General features: G+C 44.0%; 1 protein-coding gene across 1 annotated transcript in view; it reads right to left on the bottom strand.

Moving 5' to 3' along the window:
• Positions 1–409: 409 nt before the first annotated feature.
• The window catches only part of Bfsp2 (beaded filament structural protein 2), a 62,602-nt gene continuing 39,480 nt past the window's right edge, over positions 410–23,531 (bottom strand). The window contains 4 exon segments of the mRNA NM_001173074.1: positions 410–617; positions 2,816–3,036; positions 8,710–8,841; positions 22,732–22,893. Of these exon segments, the coding sequence (NP_001166545.1) occupies positions 614–617; positions 2,816–3,036; positions 8,710–8,841; positions 22,732–22,893 (519 nt within the window). The 3' untranslated portion in view covers positions 410–613.

The raw sequence follows: 23,531 nt of genomic DNA, 5'->3' as shown, positions 1-23,531 counted from the left end.
TTCTAAATCCCAAAACAGGCGACCCTTGGATGACAGATGACATCACACTCAAAGACCCTTTTAGAAGTCTTCAGGCATGGCTTCCTAGGCTGATATGGAGCACAGTAGTAGAGGGCTGCTTGGCATACTTTGGGTTCAAGTTTCCATCCCCAGCACCAAACCAAATGAAACCAAAACAAAACAGTTGGGAATAGTGGCATATGCCTGTAACCCAAGCACAGGGATAGGAGGATCCCTGTGAGTTCAAAGGCAGCCTGGTCTACATAGAAGACTCTGTCTCAGAAAAACTCAAACCAAACAGACAGCAACTACACCAAAACAAAAAACCCAGAGGTCCCTAGAGCAAAGGCCAAGGAGACAGAGTGATACCCAACTCTACCCTGCAGTGAGTTAAACAAGGTGGGCAGACTGGAAGCTGCACACAAAGCGTTTATTTGGATAGAGACAAGGGAGGCTGCTCAAGCTACAGCCTACTTAAATGAAAGCCCAAGAATCCTCTCCGCCCTTGGGAACCAGTTGGAAAATCCAGCAGGGCCTAAAGCTCTTCAGACAATGTCATGGTCAGTTGGTGGAGAAGGCTGCATTTTCTTTGAGAAAAGAGGAACTTTCTTCATTAGCTGAAAAGAAACACATGCGAATCAGAATATGTGAGGAAAATCAGTAAAAATATCATTAACAGAATTGTTGGAAAAGCAGATGTCCCATGATAAAGAAAGTGGCCTTGGGAACAAGACAGCTTTGGATTTTAAATCCCCAAAGTAAAGGAGCTAAGGCCGAAGGATCATAAGTTCAAGCCCAGCTTCGGCCATTTAGCAACTTATAGAGACACTGTCTCAGAACAAACGCCAAAACAAAAATGTTTTTAAAAAGGCCTGGGAATGCAGCTTAGGGTGAAGGCTCCGAGTGCCATCTTAGTAATGCACACGCATGCACGCACACATGCATACAAACACACACAGGTGCAAATGAGGAGGCAAGTAGTAAAGCTTTCCCTCTGGTTATTAGCAATTTGAGACTAATAAGTTGTGGTCATTACCTCCTTAGCCATGTGATCTTGGGCAAATGACCTAAGCGTTCTGAGACTGTTTCCTGTCTGTGGAGGGGTGAGGCTGAGGGAGGCAAGGGAAGCCAGAGGCAGGATTGCGCACTCTCTAAGCACGATGATTACCTAATTTCCTATACTCTGTGTTTGTTTAAAGTGACTTCTGTATATTGACTCAGATGTTCATAGGCATCTGAAAGAATTAGCTTTGTGAGCAGCATCTGGCTTTCATAAGCAACAGAAAGCAATTCAATAAAGACAGTTGGAAAGAAGCAGGATGGCATGTTTTCCACTTGAAGGAGGAAACACTCACTTCCCTGTGGCTCTCTTGCCTTCCTTCCCTAGAAGGATGTTAATAAACTCAGAGCCTCAGACCTGGGCTCTGGCCCTCATTTTCTTCCTCCATGTGTGATGGTGGGCAAATCTTTCCCGTGTGCGCCTTTGCACTCTCTCTGGAATCATAAGAGTTTGGTCTCTGGACCTGCTACCCTATTCCTAATGTCATGCATGCTGATAAAGAACTATGGTAAATAAATGCATAGATTTCTGGAAAGAGTTTGGGAGGAAAGCTAAGTCCCAAGGCTGAGGTGGATGCCTCTGAATTCCTATCTATTAAAAAAGACTGCATATATATGCTCATATATTCATATGTGTCTACATGTGTGCATATGTACGTGGTCATGGCTGACTGGCTGGCCAACCCCTTCCCCACCTCCACTCTGAAATCCGGCTTAAGAAAGAGCTGGTTTCCCAGCCTCCACTGCAGGTAGATGTGATAACACAGACAGGTTCTGGTGAAGGAGATATAAAAGAAAGTCCTCTGGAGGCCTTCTCAAAATGTATTTCCTTCACTGATAAAAGGAGAGTCACTCAAGGGAAAGCCTTTTTGCTACTGGTTCTTCTCTTTTCCTTTGGCTATGAAAATGTGACCTTAGGAGCTATGGCAGGCATTTGACAACCAGGGATGACAAAGAAGACAGAAAGCCAACATACTGTTGTATGTCAAGAAGATAAAAAGAGCATGCATCTTTAGTGAGATCATTAAGTAGCCTAGATCACCTATTTTGGAGACTCTGAAATAAATGTGGCTTATGGTTTATAAATATGGATATACTCAAAGTATGGTCTGTAGAAACAGCAGTATAGGCATCGTCAGAGAAAGTCTTGTGTCCAGCCTGAGACCTACTGAAGCAGAATCTGCATTTACCAAAAAAAAAAAAAAAAAAAAAAAAGAAGACCCCCCCCCAACAAACAAACGAACTAACCCACCCAGTTGTCTGGAGTGCATATTAAGGTCGCAGTTATATGGAACCATTAATTAGGTCCCATTAAACGCAACTGAAGCACTACAACAGCTGTCATGTATGTCTTAGGCATATATACATGTGTACACGTATGCACAAACGCACACATAGCCATGCTATACACCTATGTATGTGTATGTGGGTAAATATGTATTATTTGTACACGGATAGAAAAATCCCAGAACACAGCCGGCTACGGGAATGAACACAGAGGTCGGGGAGGGGAAGGAGAGCTTGGGAGCCCCTCCCCTACCCTACCCTACCCTCCCCCTTCCCTCTCCTCTCTTCCCCTTCCTCCTCCCCACCGCCAGAGCTGGGAATTTAACCCAGAGGGCCTCAAAGTTAGGCAACAGCTCAGCCACCAGCCCTCCTTCTCATCTGAATTACTTCTATACTTTTTGGAGAAAATTCATGGACTTCCCACGAAGACCCTTTCCGTAACCGCAGAGGGGTGGGAGGTGGCGCCTACCCGCTCTCCGCCTGGTCCAGCAGCACCAGGTAGGACTCCACGTCCTTCTGCAGCTGGGCCCTGCGCGCCAGCAGGTGCGAGCGCTCACGCTGCTGCTCCTCGGCCTCGGCGCGGACCTCGCTGAGCTCCGCCTCCAGCCGGCCCACCACGGCGCCCAGGTTCTGCAGCTCCATGTCGTGCCAGTGCTTGGCGTCCTGCAGCGTGTTCTCCAGGCCGCGTTTCTGCAAGAGAGACAACTTGGCCACCCCAGGGCCCGCTGGGCGGCTCCCGGGAGAGGTGTGCCGTTCCTGCCTCACCGCTTTCTTGTACTGGTGGGGTCAGGGTCGCAGGGCTCCTCCTCCGGCGGGAGGGTGGGGTTGAGCGAACGCCCAGAGGGAGAAAGAGAAGGCAGAGAAGAGAGGAGGGAAAGAGAGAAAAGAGTGAAATGAGCAGAAGCAAAGAGAGAGGAGGGGAGGAGTTTGCAGAGTTTCCTAGCTCCAGGCTCCAGGACTGCCCCAGGGCCCTGGCAGGATTTCTTTCTCCAGAGACCTTTTCCCTCTCATTGCTGAAATCCCATCTATCTTAGGCTAAAACAAACTCCAGACTCTCCAAGATCCCCATAGTGGAATGGGCAGTGTGGCCTTTACATGCTCTACACTTTTTCTATGGTGTTTTGGGACAAATATTATAGGCAGTCAGACAGGGCTAGTCCCTGGAAGGAGTCAGTGGAGAAGATGAGACTGTGTTCCAGCTGTGCCAGGAGGGGCATCCACGGAAGGCCAGGCCTCCATGTATTTGTAATTGGTATCACCTGGCCCTAAGGCTGGGTAGACTCAGTCATTCAGCTAGGTGACCAGGACCTCCTGACACATCTCTTCCAAAAAACATCCTGGTTATTTCCATGTATACTTGCTGTCTTGCTTCCCTATTGGGTCGACATTATTTAAGTGACTATATGTGTAATCTTATTGGTTGATCATAGCTTTGTCCTGCTTTGCACTCATGAATTTGCTCTATAAAACTTCCTCTGGCAACCTACTTTTCGAGTCCCCTCCTGTCTCTCTCAGGCAGGAGCTGTCTCTCCTCAAAAAAATTTCCTACTCAAACTCCTCTGACATCCTCTTTAGGCAGATGATGCCTCCTGTATTGCTGCCTCCAGTGCAGCCTTCCCCAGGCTATGGAACTGCTGCTTCGGCTGCTTCCTGGAAACACAGACCCAAGCCAAGGTGCCCAAAATGAAGCCACTGTCTTCCCTCTGAGCCAGCTGTCCCCTCCTCTTTGGTGCTTTACCTGGTAAATGTGCTGGAGCTAGAAACTGAGGAAGGATTGTCCTTGGTCTTTCTTCCCTTCTAAATACTCTCCTTGCTCCCTCTGTGTATTTCTGAGTCTCACCACGGTATCTCCTGTGAAGCTTCCACCTTAGCGGCCTCCTCTCTAGATACAATGGAGGTATTTACAACAGCTGGGACGTTTAGCACCTTGTACCTGAGTCAGCTCCGTGACCTCTTAGCTCCTATCTCCCTGCTCCTAGTTCTTTTCTTCCCACACCCCACACAGCAAGCCCAGAGCCTTGTCCAAAGTCCAAATCTGGGCGTGTATCTCATGAGTTCAGCAGCAGCTCAGAAGGACCCTAGCTTCACTTTCACCCTGCAGCAGAGCCTATCAGCGCTTCCAGCCTCAGGTTAGTGGGCCAAAGCTGTTTCTTACGCACACACCAGCTGCTGTCCTACTTTGTCTCTTCCAGCACACTCACTCGGCTCACTCTTATTCTCAAATCCATGCTCAGGAACCACCTGTCCCAGGAGGCCCTCACTGACATACCTCTGCCCCTACTATCACAGTGAACCAAGCTTCCTTAGTGGTGTGTGGGAAACAAGTCTCTATAACCTCAGTGTACTGCAAAGGACCTGGACAGAATAGGCTGCCTCATATACATAGGTTGCCCAGGAGGAAGATGCTGCATGTCTCTGTCTTCCCATTAGACTGGAAAACTTTTTCTTCTCATTCCATACACCATGCCCTGAAAATGACAATTGGTCAATAAATACCTTTAAAAATCTGTGTACATCTATATTCTTTACATAGTTTAAATTATGATAGACATAGTTTAGTGTCTGGCTTTTTAATATAACACAAGCATTAGGCTTTTTCGAAATTGGATTCATTCAAACCTTGATGGAAAAAAGTTCTGTGTCCTATTTTTCAAATACTTTTGACCATTGTGGCTGAAATGGAGGATTCTTGGTCATTGGTGCCATCTTGAATTATGGTAGTTGTTAAGCAGAGGTCATTATATTATCCTACTTAAGTCTTCTAATTCCATAGTATATGAGAATGTTGAGTAGGATTCCTAGTATAGGCCCATTTTAGGAAGAAAAATATGATTAGAAAATGAATCTGTATCAATGCATTATCGAGGGTTATTGTTTGACTGTGGGACTTGCAAACTATTGTAGCGAGGATGCAGAGACTCTGAAAATAATTGATTGCAATTTCCTTGGGTCTTCTCCTTTTGTACACAGAGTTGCTTGGTTTGTAAGTAGTTGTTGATGTTGGACTTGTAACACCTGTGATTTGGAAAAACTCTTCATGGAATTACGGTTGGATCCTCTAGCTATGGCTTTGCTCTATAGTCAAGGTGAGTTCTCCATGCAGCTTGAGGATTTTCCTTGATGACTGAGGGTACATGGCCCAACAGGACATTCATACGAACTCCGACCAGAGGTCCTGTGTGTCCTCCATCCCACCCTTAGCATCCACATCTTACTCCCACACCTAAGTCCTTGTTCTGAAGAAAGAAAGGATGCCTGGTCATCCAGAGATGTTTGACCTTAAGCAACTTGCAAGGCCACTTCTGTAGCTCTCAGAATCCTGTACCAGCAACAAAACAAGTTCACAGGAAAACATTCCCTAGGTCTTTGGAGATTTGAAGAGACTTTCTTGAATTGCTAACCCCTCTAGAATGTAAAATAGTGACCTTCTGTGACTTCTGAGCTTGAATTCCATTTCTGATTTGATAACTAAATGCAAAATTCCATAGTCTTTAAGCACCCTTGTAGGTACCTGGCTTCCAACAAATAACACCATGATGGCAAAGAGGTTGAAAAATCTTGCCAGATTGACTGTGGGAGGCTGGCATGAGCTGTGGTGGCCTTGTATGTGCACAGCTTACTCTGACCAGGGACACAGAGATGCAATATACCAAGGCTGTTACCTATTCTGGCTCAGTCTGTGTTCCTCCTCACTTTGGTGCCAGAGCCAGGAATAAGAACTGTGCCTTGATGGAACCTGCAGGGGACAGAGCCTAAGCCCATTATGAGTCAGGAGCACCACTGGAATGCCACTGCTGTCATCTGTTTGGGTATGTGGGCCCTTTTTCCATTTGTCCCAACATTTAGGGTTTAAGCAAGGTGACTAGATAGATGACTGATGATACCAACTGGGGGCTAGCAAACTAATGATTAAATTTTATATAATAAATAATAATGGATGATATCATTGTCTGCTCACTGTGTGCCAGGAACAGTGCTAAGGGCTTGACACACACTATCCAATTAACCATCCCAGTGACTTTATGAGGTAAAGTGTCTTCTGCTCTTCTGGTAGATCACATTTCCAAAGACAGCTGAAACAATTATCACCATCCCACATGTGCTTTCTCAATGTGACCTTGCCACTGTTCCATCAAGACAGGGAGTTTATTTTTCTTCCTGTTGAATCTGGCTGGTCTTGTGATGGGGTAGACCAAGAGAATGAGGTATAAGCAACCCTCAGAATTTGAAGCCCGACTTGTTAAGTGGCCTGGTTTTACAGCTTCTGGGCTCAGTCTCTGAGGAAGCCAGATGCCAAATCAGAAGCCCCACTACTGGAGAGACACCCTCAAAATGAAAGAATTCAAGCTGGCTATGTGGTGAGGGCACGCAGAGCCACAAAAAAGAGGTGCACAGTTGAGGCACTACACACACGTGTTGAAGAAGCCCTTGTTGGGTGTCCCACCCCCAGGAGACCCTGTCTAGAACAGGAAAATAGCTGTCCTCACTGAACTCTGCCTGTATCATAGAGGAAATCCACTGCTGTCTTCAGCCACTAAGACAGTAGATACCAAATAGGTCCTCGCTAGGACAAGTGAGAAAAGAAAAGCTTCGAGGGATCCCACAATCAATGAGTAGAAAAGTCAGGGTTTGAATATGGGTGCCAGTCCCCACTTCCATAGGACTGCTGTGCCTAGGATAGTGGGACAGTCAGTTGTAGATTTTGAGGTGGGTGGGGCATTTCCAGACTCCTGTCCTCCATTCTGTCCATCTCTAGTTGCTTCTTTCCTTTGCTCTCACCATGTAATCAGCCTTGTGACTCCTACAATGGGATGATCTCCCCACCTGACACCAGCTTGCAGCCAGAGACCTCTGCTTCCCATGGTTATATCAACTCCTCTGCTGAAGTCACATCAACTTCTTGGGCGCAGGGACCATATATAATTAGTCTTACGTCCCCAGAGCACTGGGCACAGTTTCTGGAACAAGATGTTCTTCAAAGTGCTATAGTGAGATAAGAAGAACATGCTTTCATGCATTCTCTCCTCAGATCTTCATAGACACACTGGGCATGGGGTGGAATGTGACTGTCACCCCCACTTTGCAGAAGAAGAAAATGTGGTTCAGAGAGTTGCCCGTTTACACAGGTGATAAATGGAGGAGCCAAGCCCTTCTGACTCTATTATGCTTGCTTTTCTCCCCTCAGGTCCTTTCCTCATCCTCCCATGCACTGGCCCAGAGCCCATCATCAGCCTCAGTGGACTTTAGACCTCAGCCGCACAATCATCACACCCACCAATCCCTTCACACTCTGCTGTGCTCGTGGTTAGAATGGTAGCAGTGACCTCCTTGGGGGAGACCTGAGGAGGAGCAGTGCCCCATGTCTACCTGAGGGACCTTTAGTCTATGCCAGGGAAGAGACGGGAAAGCTGCATTGTTCATACAGTGGTTCCTGGGTCTGTGGAGGATTGACTACCCCACAGGGACCCAGATCTCGATGCCTAAGTCCCTCACAGGAAAAGGTGGAGCATTTCTGTATAATCTATGCAATACTCCTATATAGCTCTTTTAAATTTCTATAACTCTCTTTAGAATGTGAATACCCAATATAATATAAATGCTATGTAAACAATTGTACTGTTAAGGAATAACAATAGGAAAAAGATCTGTGCATGTTTAGTACAGGTGTAATTTTTTCTCAAGTATTTACAATCCACGGTTGGTTGAGTCTACAGATGTGAAACCCATGGCTACTGAGAGCTGACTGTAGTTACTTTAATTAGTAATAAGTAATAATTGCAAGAGACCTACTTGGAAACTCAGTGAGGGTGAGGTGCTTGCTAGTGGGTTGGGTTCCTCAGAAGCAGAGACTGGGATAAAGATGTTGGAAATTAGAAATAATTAGGAGATTTTTTTTCTCAGAAAAAAAGAGGACAAAACCAAGGAAGGTACTAAGAAAGGATGTGATCGCAGCTGGAATCAGGCCACAGCTCTGGAGAGTAAATTTCTTGCTTTGAATCAAGGGCTGGGCTTTTAAAGCCCCCGCCAATTAGTCACTGTCTGAGGCCTGCGGGGAGGAGAAGGCCTGAGCTCTGGGCCAGGAGTCCTCTGGCTAGGGGGGTTCTAGGGCAGCTGAAAAGGGGCAGCTGTGGTGTTTGCAGCCAACGTTCCCACAGCGGCCAGGAGGGGATATTTTGGGAGAGCCCTGCAGCATCCACTACACTTGTTCTAATCCAGCACCTGCTGATCCTCCCAAGTCAGTAGACATTTCAGGCCCCCAAATCATATCCTGTGGGATGAGGCTCCTCTGCAAACTATGACTCATGAATTTTACAGTTTGGAGTTAAAATAAACACAAGAAATGCCAGGACTTGGCCCACTCACCAGAGCCTGGAGGGATTCCGTCTCAGCCTGGAGGCTCTGGACTTGGCATGAAGTGTTGTGTAACTCTATTCTGAGGGCTGCAGCCAGCTTCTCTTCCTGGGTCTGGGATACACGGGCCACCTCCGAGTCTTGCTGTGAAAAGACAGATTTCAAGGTGAGCAGGGATGAGCCCAGGCCCTAAACCCCATCCTTCCTTCTCAACCTTCCTAATCTTTTGTGTCTAAGCAGAGGAGATGTATCTGTCAGATTTAAAAGCCGCCCTTTTGTTCAGGCTCACTCACCAACTTGCATACGAAAAATTACTTATTTTGAGCATGTAATGCCTGCAGATGGAATAACAGTCAAAAGATTTCCTAAAGACTACAGGGAGGAAATCTCCTTTCCTTCCTATGTGCTAATAAAACAGTTCCCCTGTTTTCAGTTTCTTATATTTCCCCACAAAAATATCTCAGGGACAGTCCTGTGTTGACTAGCAGTGGGGTGTCTCCTGAGATATGTGGTTAGCGGCTATTTAGTTGCTGTGTGAACAGCACAGAGCTTGTTCTATAAGTGAGGATGGCTAAGGTGTTGCTAGGTGACATAATCTGATAGACTACACTGCATATTCAGCCCATCATTATGTGGTATATGGCTGTATTATTAAATAATATCGCCCCTCCCTTGCTTTGTTATAGTACTAAATATATCTTAGTAATTATTCTATATCAGTATAGAGCAATTGATTACATTCTTTTCAATGGCTGCATTCCATTGCCTACCTTGGAAGTACCATAGTGTATTTAGAAGGCCCTGCTGATGGACACTTAGGTTGTTTCTAGAATTTTCTTTTTACAGACAATGACCTTACAGCCCTCATTTTCTGCTCAAAGGTGTGCTTCTGAGAGTTAATTCCTGTAGTGCGCTTACTGGTTTCAAAGGTAAATATTTGTGATCTTGGGGAATGTTTCCAGATTTTCCTTAAGAGAACTTGTAATCCCCATGGCAGTGACAGATAACACCCATTGCCCCACATCATCCTCAAACAAGGATCGTAGTCTAGTGGTCCCCACTGCCTTGTAAAAAGCAGTGTAGCTGCAATTGTGAAAGTCTATGTTTTGAACCTTAGCTATATCACAAGGTGATTGGATTCTGATTCCTCTCCAGAGATTTAGGGGAGCTGGTCCTCTTTACTGGGAAAAGATGAAAAATAAAGAATCACCTTCACTTCTTCAATGCAGTCTGATGGAATGCTTCCTAGCTAATGATGTGGGAGGAAAAAGACCGATTTTCCCTTATAGGTTACTGGCTTCCTGAATTTATCTTGCTTCGTGTGAATACTCATTTATAGGGGAATGCAAAACATAGTCCAGTTTAATTGACTAGCTAAGCACTCCAAAGTCATATCTCATAGTATCTTCAATTCTTATTCTTAGAGGCTGTAAACAGCTTTACAAAATGACCACTGGACACTTGGGAATGGCTACAGGAGTGCAGAAGCTGGGCCCAGCTCTGACCAGTTGACCTGAGACTCAGCCCTGCCCACAGATGACAGCAAGTAGAGATCGGTAATTGCATGGTGACTCCCTTTCTGGCCACTACGCAGCAAAGACCACAATACAGAAGCTTTTATAAGATAAAAATCATGAACACATTGGCTATATGCATTTTTATATGTTAAAAATAATAGTAGCCAACACATGAGTTTGTAAAAGTCACTAGGAGTTGGATAATACCAACACAATTAACATGTTATGAGGCATTTACTCTGAGCCAAGTACCCTGCTGAGAGCTTTAAGTCTATTTTCTCCTTTAATTTTTATGACATATGAAGCAAATGTCATCATTACTCTTGTTCTGCATGAGGAAACTGCAGCATAGAGATGGAGGGATTTGTTGAATCAGAGGTGCCCTCTTAGCAGGGGTGCAATGTGGCAATTTCCGCCAAGCCACCCATTTCAGACCTTTGAAGTTGGAGGTGTCTTCTCCTAATTTATGTGGATCTCTTTGTTCTCAGGCATTAATATGCATCAGCATTATGTCACATGGGGATCTTGTGAAAGTGTAGGCTCAGATGCTGGGGTCCCCAGAGGAGCCTAGGAATCTACGTTTCTCACTCCCAGCTCATGCTTGGCTCCTGGAAGCAAAATTCTAGATTGCTACAGAAACTTACAAAACAGCCTTACTTCCCATAGCTAGAGGACAACTAAAAATTATTAAATTAAGACAAATCAACATTTTTAAAGTCCAGCAACCACCACTTACCATAATGCCAAGTCTCATGTTTTGTTTCCTCTTCGTTGAAAGGTGGGATTAATAAGAATAATGGAAGTGTTAAAGATCTATCAACACCAAGTAGAGGCTTCCCCGTAGGTTTAGATTGGAAGAGAAAAATTCCTTTTATCACTGTGAGTTCCATATCATTTAATAGTTTATTCTCTCTTAAATCAATGTCACAAGTGTTGCTTGCCAGTTAATGTCTTTAACTCACCTAAAATACTACACATTCTTTTCCAATGCTTTTGAGATTTATGCTTGCTGATTACTATAATAACTCTATTTCTATTTCCATTTCAATCCAAAACCTCCAGATTTCTCCTCATAGACCAAATAGCAGGCCCAGAGGACTGGTAGATAGGACTGTGTTTTGATGCTCAGTAGTTGTCAAGGTGTGTGATGAAATTCAAATATAGTGGTCACCAGGTTTTAAAATCTACCTGCAATCTTGGCTTTACTGTGCAGGAGCTGAGCTGCTCATGTTTGCACTCTCACCTGTATTTCTGGGACAGGAGGGGTGGTTGACATTTAGAAATATGATAAGATTTTCAAATTTCACTATCAAGTCACAACCCAGTATTTGAGAGTCTGGTTATCGGGAAGTACAATAGGAGAAGAAGCAAAAGAGGAAGGAGCCATCTCCAAGTCTGACCTGCTGTGCTCCGTGTCATGCTGTTCCTGCACACAGCCTCAGTCATGGCCCCAATCCTGTGACATGGGGCTGCGGGGGGGGGGGGGGGGCGGGCGGGGCGGGGCTCTTATGAGAAGGCAGAGTGTGGAGAGAGTGACTAGGCTTGCTGATCTTTGAAACAGGAGGCATATATTGAAAGATCATGTATTTCCTCTTCCTTTCTGCATCCCTCCTTCTTTCCTTTCTTTTAATTTTTTTCTTTCAGTACTGGAGATTGAGCCCAGGGAGCACTGGGCTATATTCCTAGTTCTTTATATTTTATTTTGGGACAGGGCTTTACTATGTAGCTCTGGCTGTCCTTGAACTTTCGATCCTCTCGCCTCAGCTTCCTGTCTACTAGGATTATGGGCATTTGACACCTTGCTGTCTCTAGTTCTGCCACTTTCTAAATGTGTGACCTTGAATAAGCTACCTAATCTGTGCATGCTTTAGTTTCCGCCTCTGTAAAGTGGAGAAATTCATCATAGCTATCTAGATGAAATGAGGATGTATCTGTGAAGTGCTTAGAATGCACTTGCTAAGTGCTTACATGGCTGGCTGGGGCTGCTTTTTCAGGACCTGTCAATCTTCCTAGTAGAGGAGTGGCCTGTATCTATCCCCGCCTCCTGCCTGCATTAGTTAACCTCCACTTTAGGTTGTGGGCGTCTTGTGTTCAGGGACAAGTTCCTCTTCCTTTTACCCGCTGGAACCTAATGTGCCTCTGCATACCTGGGACACACTCAGCAACCTTTTGTGAAGGCTGAGCAGGTATAGGCACATGCTCAGGACTCTAGAAGAAGAGTAATCTCCCTTTCATTAGCAGAATCAGCTGCCTTTATTATTAGTATTACAGTGGTTGCCAAGCACTTTACAGTCACACAGTGTCGTGTGCTATTTAGTTGAGACGAGCTCTCATATACCCCGACTACCCCCGGCAGATGCAAGGTTTATTTGGAAGAAGACTGGATGCCCCTCAGCCCGTGACAGCAGACCTCCTGAGTGGGAATCACAAAGTGTACGTCTCTCTCATAATCTGAAACCTAACATTCACAGAACAGCTGCTGGATGGGCAAGGCCAAGTTTCTCCTTGTGCTCCTTTTTGGCACAGGACTGACTCCCAGTCCCTGTCGAAGCTGCCAGAGGAAAACACAGACAAGCAAATGGCTTTGTGGACTTGCCTCTCATCTTGATTGAAACTGAGCATGCTCTGTTGACAAAAGCAGCAGAAGAGGCTCAGCAGTAAGTTTAATTCTGAGGAGAAAAATAGAATTTTCTTCTTCAAGTGATTGAGAAATTGTATTATTTTTGTTCTGGTTTATTGAGATTATCCTGTCCCTAAGAAAAAGGGACTCAGCCACTCTGTTTTGTTCTAGGAGACTTAGTAAGTGTGGGAGGTGGACCACGGTATTGTCATTTCTCAGGAATTTTGGTTGTTTCATGTTTGAAAATCTATTTTAGAGGAAGAGTCCTTAGACTTGTGTGTGTGTGTGTGTGTGTGTGTGTGTGTGTTTGTGTGTGGTATTGGGAACTGAACCAGGGCCATCACAGTGAGCTATATTCTTAGTCCTTTAAATTTAAAAAAAAAAAAAATCTAGAGACAGGGTCTTGGTAAGCCAGGCTGGGCTTAAACTTGTGATCTTCCTGCCTCAGCCCCCTAGAGTGCTGGAATTACAGAGAAGCACCACTACACATGCCTGCGTTCTTACATATTTTATGGGAAGAATACAAGATATCTAAGATAAACTTTGAGACGCCTAGGGTCAAAGAGCCAGGGAAGAGCATCCTTTGAAACCAGGGACTTTGTATCCTTGGCATCAAAGCAGGACCCTACATCTGCTTTGTGCTTGACAAACGCATGTTGAATGAACAAAAGTGGCGCATCCTCGGCTGAAGGTATAAGGAGGCTACTATACCAGGTGATCCCTGTACAGACAGCTGCACAGATGCTGGTTTGGAATCAGTACAGATGAGCAGGGCCTGAGTGCCCTATACAATGACCGGGTGCTGTCTTTAGTAGAGAAAGGAACTGGGCAGAGACTGGACAGCACTGGCCTCTGGGAGAAAGTCTGCTCATGTTCCCTTCAAAAACTGCTCTGGGGTGCACAGTGCCTGCCTGGCGAGAGCAAAGTCCTGAGTTTGATTCCCAGGAGCAGCTCTGCTTCTCTCCACCCCGCCCTGCCCCGGTTGTCCCTCTGGTTCTGTCACTCTGCAGCATGTGGCACTGGAAGCCAAACTCTGGCCTCACTGCCTTTCACAGCAGGTAACTCCACTTCACTGGCCAGCTGAGGGTGTATTTTGACAGCTCCGTAGAATCACCATAATTTAATTAAGAAGACAAGAGACAATCTAGGAGCACATATGAAACTTACATTGTGAGCGAGTACTCATTTCTGTAAAACATAGAGACACTACGAACCATTAGTAAAAAATTCAAAATATAACAAAAATGGGTAAAAGATATGGTCTGGGAGTATCCACAGAAGCCAATGCTTGTGAGATCAACATAAAAGAGATGATACACTTACATTCTTACAATAGGAGAAATGCAAATAGAGCTACACTTTCGACTATTTTTAAACTAAAATATGGGCGGATAGCACACAGTATTGGAAGGATGTAGGGAAAATGCATTCTCAAACATTTTAAAAGGAATTTAAATTTTTGCAACATTATTGAGAATAATTTGGCAATTTTAAAAAATAATTACTAAGGATATTCGTTTAAGGCCAATAATCCCATGTCTAGGAATTTATCTAATAGACAAATTTCAATATTTGGAAATTAGAGATATGCAAGTCTCATGGCTACAGTATTATTTGTAATAGCAAAAGAGAGAATCACCTAAATGCTCACCAACAATGCACAGGCTAAATACATTCAGGGGCATCCCTTAGCTAGAATAGGAGTTGTGAGCTTTTCTGTACAGATCAGATAGAATTTTAGGCTTTGCAGGCCATGTGATCTCTGCCACCAGTGTGCAGCTCTGCTGATGTAGTGCAGAAGCAGCCATAGGAAATGTGTAAAGGAATGTACATAGTTGTGTTCCAATAAAATTTTATTTACAAAAATGTGAGTGGGCCACTTTTGACATATGGGCTCTGGTTTGCTGCCCCTGGTGGTATAATATGCAGCTACAAGCATTATGTTCTGAATAGTACATAAAAGAGAGGGATTAGATACATAATCCCTTGTATATAAGCATAAAATATCTCTGAAAGGATATATAAAGAAATAACATTAATTTTCCCCCAACGCAAAGAACTAGGTGGCGGCGATACGGGTTTGATGATATTTTTTACTTTTGAATATTTTGAATTTTGAACAAAGTAAAGGCATTATCCATTAGGAATAAAATAAAAGTAAATAAAAAAATGATAGAAGCAAACAGAGGCTTTTGGTAGCACACTCTCTGTGAGGTTGAAGGGTAGAAACACTAGGTGATTCCCCACCAATGTTCGTTGTGACTGTGGCCAGCCCATCCACACACTGGGGGTTCCATTTGCACACTGGGGGACCTGGATTACAGACACTAAGGGATTCTGTCCTTTTATCTTCCTTGAAAGGAGCCTTCCCAGTTGGCTAATATGGCAATGTCACATTAGGTCTCCTTGCAGAAAAACCCATTTAAATCCAACTGCTTAGATCCTGGAAAATATTTACTCTTTTTGGTAAAAGCAAGCCAGGAAAGGCCTAAACAGAATAGGCTGCATGAAATATGTGCCCTTCTCAGGTAAACTGTTATATATAATAAGTACAGATAACAGAGATATGCTATCTAATATTTCTAGTGTCTTCAGTGAAACCTAGAACTATGCTAATATTGTGGTCACTAGTCAAATCTAGCTCCTAAAATAAGAATTAAATAAAACTAGATAAAATCAAAATGTCAGTCCCCAGCCACATTTCAAGTGCTGTATGACTACATGTGACCCAGTATCTGCCATCCTGATTACTGCACAGACTGTGGGATATTTCTATCTTTGCAGAAATTTCTAGTGAATGGTTTTCTTAGATGCTCTCTAATGTCTCCTTTGGCTTTCAGACTGTCTAAACCAGAAATGTGGCCATTCATTCCAACCTACTCAATTCTCTTCATTCTTAACAATCTTTCCCTGAGACTGGAGAAGGGACAGTGCAGCCCAGATAAGAGTTCTTCACCTCAGATGCCTTGAGTGGCCCTGCTACAAGTGCAAGCCTCCAGTCAGCATGGGAGTGAGCTGTTTGCCACAAAGTTCCTTACCCTTAGGGACCGTGCAGGAGGACTGAGGTCTCTCATAATCATGTGGCCACCCGTTTGTGCTGTTAATTGATGAATAAGCCTTTTATGACTGCACACACCAAACAACTGCAGGAAGCGGGGGACAAAGCATAGGCTTTAGTCCTACAGCCATAAAGAATGAGTTCTGCTGACAACTCAGAAGATGTGAATGCAGCCTCGCTACTATCTTGACAGTCAACAGTGAGACTCTGAGCAGAAGACCTGCCAGCCACGCCCAGAGCACTGAGCCATGAAACTGTGGGATCAAAATATGTGCTGCTGTAAAGTCACTAAGTTCTCAGTAGTTTGATACCAAGCAATAGACAACTATCACGACTTACTACCTTGGGGGTCACTCCAGGGCCATTATGGGCAAACACAAGTGCAGCAGGTGAATCTTTTGAATTCCAAACAGCTTCATTCAGAAACTTTGGCAGACTTTTGCTTTTCAAGTTGCCTCAAGAAATCACCAGAAAAAAAAAAAAAAAAGATCAAGTAGGAAAAAAACCAAAGCATTAGGTTCTTCTTCTCATCATGGATTAGCTCTGGCATGAAAGAGAATGAATACATGATATTCATAAAGTGGCTTTTTGGCTTCCCAGGACATCATTGTCCTGTTGGTTGAAAGGACTTTGGAAATGGCTGCAGTCTGTAGAAGAAAAACTCAGCAGGAATAGTGGAGAAACTAGACGCTTCCTCTTTTTATTTTCTTCTCCTTTTCCTCCCTCTCTCCTTACTTCTTTTTTTCTCAGTAAATATATCTGTAAAACAGGAGTCAAAGTAGCTGCTCTTTTTGTGCTGGGGATTAAACCCGGGGCCTCACATTCACTAGCCAGGCCCTCTGCACTCTCAGCCTGAGCTGCAACTTTTGAGGTAGCTGTGAGTACTGGGGTGCCAGAAAGCCTGTCCAGTGCCCTGAGGGAGAGCATTGAAAGTTTAACTCAGGCCAGGCAACTCCATGACATAGTGAGACCTTTATTAAAATAAATGTATAAACAGGGCAGGGATGCAGTTCAGCATAAATTTAGCCCCTGGGTTCAGTCTTCATAAGAGGAGGAGGAGGAGAAGAAGAGAAGGAAGAAGAGAAGGAGGAGGAGAAGGAAAGAAGAGTCTAGTGTGTCCTCCTTGGGTTATCAGCTTTACTTTTGAATTTTAGGTCTTTTAATCATGGTTGATGGGGCGGCTTCACTTGGAAGGAGGGCCCTAGGATAACTCAGTATGTCGAAAGGCAGGGTGGAGTGTAATTGTGTCCAGAATACTCTTTCTTATTGGTCCCACAGACTGGAAACATTGTGGCATCTGAGTTCCAGGAAACAAGGGGATGACAGCAGACCTCTCAGGGACCTGCCAAGGTGGCCTTTTTAAAGTCAGCTGATGGCTGGGCAGGTAGCTCAGTGGTAGAGCACTTGTCTAGTGTGTGAGAACTCAGCTTCCAGCCCCAGTGCAAAAAGCCAAACAAAGCATTAAGGTTACCTGGTTGCAGACTGGGGAACATTTTCCTTGGAGTGATGCCATGTTATAGCAAGAAATATATACTTTGTATAGTTAGTCTTTGTCTCTGACTCCTAGTCAGAACTCCTAAAATTTTTATAATTTCTTAAGTGATAAGAACCACATAAGTGCTTGTTTTAACTGTTTTTTTTTCTCCAACTCCTGACACAGCTTCAGAGTGAAAACAGTGAGAGGTATGTGTCTTTTCTGGTCATTCATTCAAACCCCTTTGAAGCACACCTAAGTTTATGTGAAGGAGGTGTTTTCAGGAGCCCAAGGAAGGGCTCTGGTTGCTATGGAAACTATTTGTGCAATCTGGGGAGAGAGGGACTGAATCAATTAAAGCAGACTGAATCTCAGATGGTGATTCAATTAATCATGTCTAGGAAATAAAAAGCCTATGTCCCCCTGCAGGGCGACGTGGGAAGAGGTGCTGGGAAGAGGGTACCTCTGAGAGTCAAGGGAACTCGGTGTTTTTTTCCAACGCTTTACCCTATGTATCTCTTCCTTGACTGTTTTGACTTGTATTTGATTTTATTTTTTGGTACTGGGGATCAAACTCAGGACTTTGTGCTTACCAGGCAAGCACTTTAACCACTGAGCTAAATTCCTGGACTCTTGACCTGTATCTTTTAGAAAGAAGAAGTAAAAATAAGTAAAGTGATTCCTTGAATTCTGTAAGCCATCTAGCAAGTTATAGAATCTGAGGAAGGGGCTGTGAAAAAATCCAATTTATACACAGTTGGTGAGACATATGAAAGCGCCAGACTTGAGATTGTCATCTTAAGTAAGGACAACCTTGTAGGACCACGCCCCTCACTTGTGGGGCCAGGTAGATGGGTTCCAGGATTGAACTGAATTCTAGGACACTCAGCTGACATTTGCAGAATTGTTTCATGTGGAAGAAATCTACACATCTAATGTGTTATATAAAAAATTACAGGTAGTCTTTGTTTTGTAGCAAACTCATACACTTATCCCCAGCCCAGATTAAAAATCAAACTGGAATCACTCACACTAACATCCCACATCACCACGCTGAGGCTAAGCTGTTTGACTCTCTGAGAAGTTAGGATTAGACAGCTAGCAACCAAATTTTCCATAGAGGTTGGCTATCAATTGGCCTGACAATAAAGGCCCCTTTAGCTTTAATCTTCACACATAAAGGGTGGCCTGAAGTTCCTGATGCTTACCAACTAGTTACAATACTTTAATATTTTAAAATATTTTTAATATTAACTTTTAATATTTAATAATTTAATTTTAATATTTTTTAATATTTCAGGTGTCCCTGTCCTCATCCTATTAGGAAAGTAATTTTGAAATGGCCAATCTGCTGTTTTGCTTTTGTTTTTGCTTTCTTTAACCCTTTCTGCCGGTAAAACTGACCTCTTTTCTGCCCATTGTAACACTCACTCTAATTCATGGAGTAATATATTTCCTGATTCTGGAATTAAAAAGGTGTTTAGGATCACCGCACTACACTGTGATTTTGTCCTTTGACAGGAGTAGTGCTAGAAGTGTGGGAGTGCTTAGAAAGAAATACTTTTCTTATGTTTTTTTTCCCCGCTCTTGTACATAGCTAACCAGGAGGTGCAGAGAGGCAGGCGGTAAACGTAACGGATTACATAAGAAAGAACCAGAGTGTAAGACACTCAGGACCAGCCTGGCCCTCCAGTCACTGCACCCTAGTCACTGAGCCATGTAGCTCCGGAAGCTCAGACACCTGGACTTCCAAGCTTCCTGACATCCCCAACAGCGTGGCTGCAGGGAATGTGGTTCCTGTATGGATCCTAGCCAGAACCTCTGGACCCGCCTTTAACAATGACAGACATAAAAAGGGTTGGTAGCTAAATTGTAGCTGGTGTTTATGGCACCACTTCTACCCTTTAGGCCTTCAGAATGCAGTACTGCTCCTTCCCACATCCCGGGGTCTTTCCCTGTGGCCCCTGAAAGGTCACTCTGTTAGCGGATGGTACAAGGCTGCTGGGGCATGGTGTTAAAACCCCGGCTCCCTTGCCTCATGCTCTGCATCCGATGCCTTCTCTAGAATGCCCTGGGCTTGTGCCACCGTGTCCAGGGGTAGCTGCTTTCATATCCATGTTGTGTCAGTTCTCTTCTCGGCTTCCCCCTTCCTGACATTTTCTTCCTCTCCTCCCCTCCCTACCCAAATAAAGGACTTCTGCTTCAATATTTGTCTCAAGATTCACTTCTGGAGGATCCTAAACTAAGACGTAAATTAATCATGCTAATTAATTTCCAGCCTCCTTAGGCTGAAAGGTAATTAAATGCATGTTTGCATTTTCTTGACAAAAGCTTTTGAAAGCCGTGTGTGTTAAGCCATTTTGCATTTAAGCTTTGCTGCCAAGAAACAGACAAGAGATGCTTGGGACAGACAAATGTCAGCCCCCGAGGGCACAACTGCATCTGACAAAACTATTTATTGGAGGAATTCTGGCCGTCAGTTCTCATCTCTGTTGATGATCAGCGGAATTCACTCATTCTGCAAATATTTTCTGAGCTCTGCCTCTCTGCAAGAGGCCCAGGCAGCACTGGCCAAACTAAAACAAGTCCTGTCTGTTTCTCTGAGCTGGAGCTTTCAGATTACACTATTGAAAACACACTAATGAATCTGTTCAGAATTGATGTTTGAGTTACTGTGGGGCTGGTGATAATTCTCAAAGGAGTAAGGGATGGTTATTACTGACCAGGGTTGTTTTCATTTTCATACTAAGCAGGATTTATTTCTGGTAATTATAATGTCCGAAATGCCCCCCCCCCCTTCCCAAAGAAATGATTCCTACAGTGCAATGGACACCCCAGCAGAGCCAGCACAGAAGCAAGGTTGCCAACCACTGGGATTAACTTTGTGGACAGAGGTCAGAAAGAATAACATAGTCCAATTGCAGAAAAAAGATCTTAGAGCAACAGCCAGGAGAGCTGAACTTGCTGCTGGCCTTCAGCTGTGTGGCCTTGGGAAATCAACGGTCCCCTCTAAGTCTTAGTTTCCATACCCTAAAATGAGGGAATAAGATTAAATGGTATTCAATGCTGTTAAATATTCATGAGTCTCTTAAAAGAGTCAAAGTCAGGCTGGGTGAGTTGGCACACGCCTGTAATATCAGCACTCTGGGAGGCTGAGGAAGGAGGATTACTAAATTTGAGCCCAAACTGGGGAACTTAGTGACTCAGTGAGACCTTATCTCAAAATTAAAACATTTAAAAAGAGTTGTGGTCATAGCCTAATGTAAAACCCATGTGTTCAGGTCCTGGTTCTGGGAAAAAAAATCAAATCTATGTTTCACTTAATCTCTGTGTCACACTACCTCTCACCAGCTTGGGTAGAGAGAGGACTTCATTTTGTTGTTATTAGGTACCATTTCCTATAAGAAAATGTAGTGACTTGCTTAAGAAATTGATGATTACAAAGAAAATAAATTATTGAAAAGGGACACTGGATGGAGAGATAAGGAACAGTGAAAGATCTTTTATGGACTGGTAAAAGTTGGGGTACAGAATTGGGGAGGACCCTGCCAGGGTGGGGGTCCCTGTTGTTCATTTAGGGGGCAGGGAATTGAAGGACACAGTAGAAGAAAGCACAGAAAAGGCTCTACTATTCCCTTGGTAGATTTATGACTGTCATAAAATTCCCCCTGGCTGCATATTAGAATCAGCCAGACAGCTTTAGAAAACCACAGAGTCCCTGCGCCCCTCTGCTTTAAGTAGTCTGGAGTAGAGCCTGGGAAGTGGCATTTTGGAAAATGTTCTGAGATCCTTTCACGGGTCAGCCAGAATGGAGACCCACTTCCTGATCACCAAGAGCTCAGAAGCAGTCCTGTTGCTAATCTCAAAGGTCAATTTATTTTCTCTACTTTTATACTTCTTCTTCCTCTTCTACTCCATTCATCTTCTACCTTAAAATTCCAAAGCCATGAATGGGTGGGAGATGGGGAAGGGAAGAATAGACCTTCTGCATTCTATTTTCCTGTAATTGCTCTGGCAATTATGAAGGCTAGTCAACGTTGTTTTTTCCCCCTGTGAATCTAACTGGTACTACAGTACTTAAGAAAATGTGAGAAATATTTAAATACCCTACTGTACCTATGAGGAGTTGGCAAACTACAGCCCCAAGGTCTAATCTAGCTCATCTCCTGTTTCTGTAAATAAAGTTTTATTGGAACGTGGTCATACTCATTTGCTCCCTGTTATCTCTAGCTGCTTTCACACTGAAGTTGGCAGAGCTGAGTGTGCAACAGACACCGTCTGGCCTCGAAAGTCTAAAATATTTACTATGCAGTCCTTTATAAAAATAGCCTTTGGTCTCTGGTGTATACCATTCTGTAATCACCCCGCCCCCCACTTTACCTATTAGTGTGAGCATTTCCCATGTTATTGTAATTGCTTCCTAAAGGTCATTTCTATTGGCTATTTTCTATTTCATCACACATAGTATGATTATGTTGTGCCGTACTCCTTTTCTAGTGCACTGACAAGCAGAAACACTGAAACGACACCCAGGATTTGGAGGTGGATTTATTTAGCACCCGAGGCACTGACTGGGAGTCAATGGTTTTTCAAAATGTCAGGCCCTGAAGGCTTAGGGAGGGGAGTTTTCGTGGGGTTGCAAAGAGGCATGCAGAGGTAGAGTGGGTAGCACTTGGCCGTCTCTGACTGGTTTGTTACAATATGTATTATAGTGATCAGGTAGGGATGGCAATGACCAGCTGTTTTTAAGAGACAGAGGCCCCCAGAAGTGCAATACGAATTATTACCTGGGCACCTGAAGTACATTGGCTGGTAGGGGCAAAGGGGAGCACGTTGGCTACACTAGTGCTAAACATTTATATATACTTTTTGCCCCTGGATTTTATAATGCTCAATGTGAGTATTTGGATATAACTATTTGTATTTTCTTTTCTTTTTATTCAATGCTGGGGGTGGGACCTGTTTGTGCTCAGCAAGTGTTCTATTGCTGACCTACATCTCTAGTCTTTGTATTTTCAACTCCTCCTTTAAGATATTGTCCAGATTATTCAGCTAGTAAGTAGGGATATTTTAACACTCTTGATACACGTTACTGAGTCTGGCTCAAAGGTGCTAGTTTGTGTTCCTCAGTGACACAATCAAGAATGTCTTTTCCACTTGCTCACCAGCAACATCATTCTGAACATTTTCTGCTTTCAGGTAGGTAAACACAAGTCTATTATTTTAACTTGCATTTCATCGATGGCTAACAACATTCACCTTGTATTAGACAGTTACTTTTCTTCCTCTGCGTGTGGACTGCTCTTGTCTTTACTTAGTCTCTTCTGTGTAGCACAGAGTGTAGGATGCTGGTCCTGCTTCTTACCTTGGCTTGGAGCAAGGCTCCAGTCTCTGCCCGGTTCTTTTCCACATCCCTCTCCCAATGAATTCTGATCATTTCGAGGATGTCATCCAGACCAGTGCTGATGGGAAAATCCATTTGTTCCAGCTCAGATCCTCCCAGCTGTCTGTACAACACCTTCACATCCTGAAAACAATGTACGCCTTAGGTGAGTTCTGGCAGAGGAAGGAAATCTACAGAGTTCTATCCAGGTAAAGGCCAGCTCTTAACTGGGCTTCTCATTCTGCTACTGCCAAGCACAAGATCACAGAGACAGACAGAATCCCTGCTGGATTCTCTTTTCCTGAATGCATTTATTAGTTAGGTTTTCACAAGCCCTGGCCCAAAGCAAAAATCAAAATAAAGTAAGCAACAACAGCAGAGCAAACTTAGGTATCGAATCAAGCTAAGCTAATGGAGATTTGAAGATAACTTTGGAGTCACTGCTGTTAGAGAGAGGAAGAGGGGGAAGTAGGTTCACAGACTTTGGTTAGACACAAGGAAGAATTTCCCAAAGTGCTGCTGAGTGGGTTTGGGCTCTTTTAGCTAGAAGCTCATTAGACAATGGCATGTGCGAGGTGGGTTAGAATCAGTGCAGTTCTTCAGGGAACTACCATGTGACTGTGGAGGAATCTTTCCGTCATGTCACTCAGGGATCTGACCTCATTGCATTAATGAGTATGCGGAAACCATAGCTTTGGTCTGCCTGCAGAGTTATTTTGTTCACCTTGTACAGAGTTGAAGCAAAAGTATGTAATAGTGAATGCTTTGGGGAGGGAGACTCC

This window comes from Cavia porcellus, unplaced genomic scaffold (assembly GCF_034190915.1).
Source record: "Cavia porcellus strain 051 isolate PalLab524CR breed Dunkin Hartley unplaced genomic scaffold, mCavPor4.1 scaffold_5, whole genome shotgun sequence".
NCBI classification, from domain to species: Eukaryota; Metazoa; Chordata; class Mammalia; order Rodentia; family Caviidae; genus Cavia; species Cavia porcellus.
Note: the sequence above shows the minus strand (reverse complement) of the source record. Positions and strands in the feature narration are given on the sequence as shown.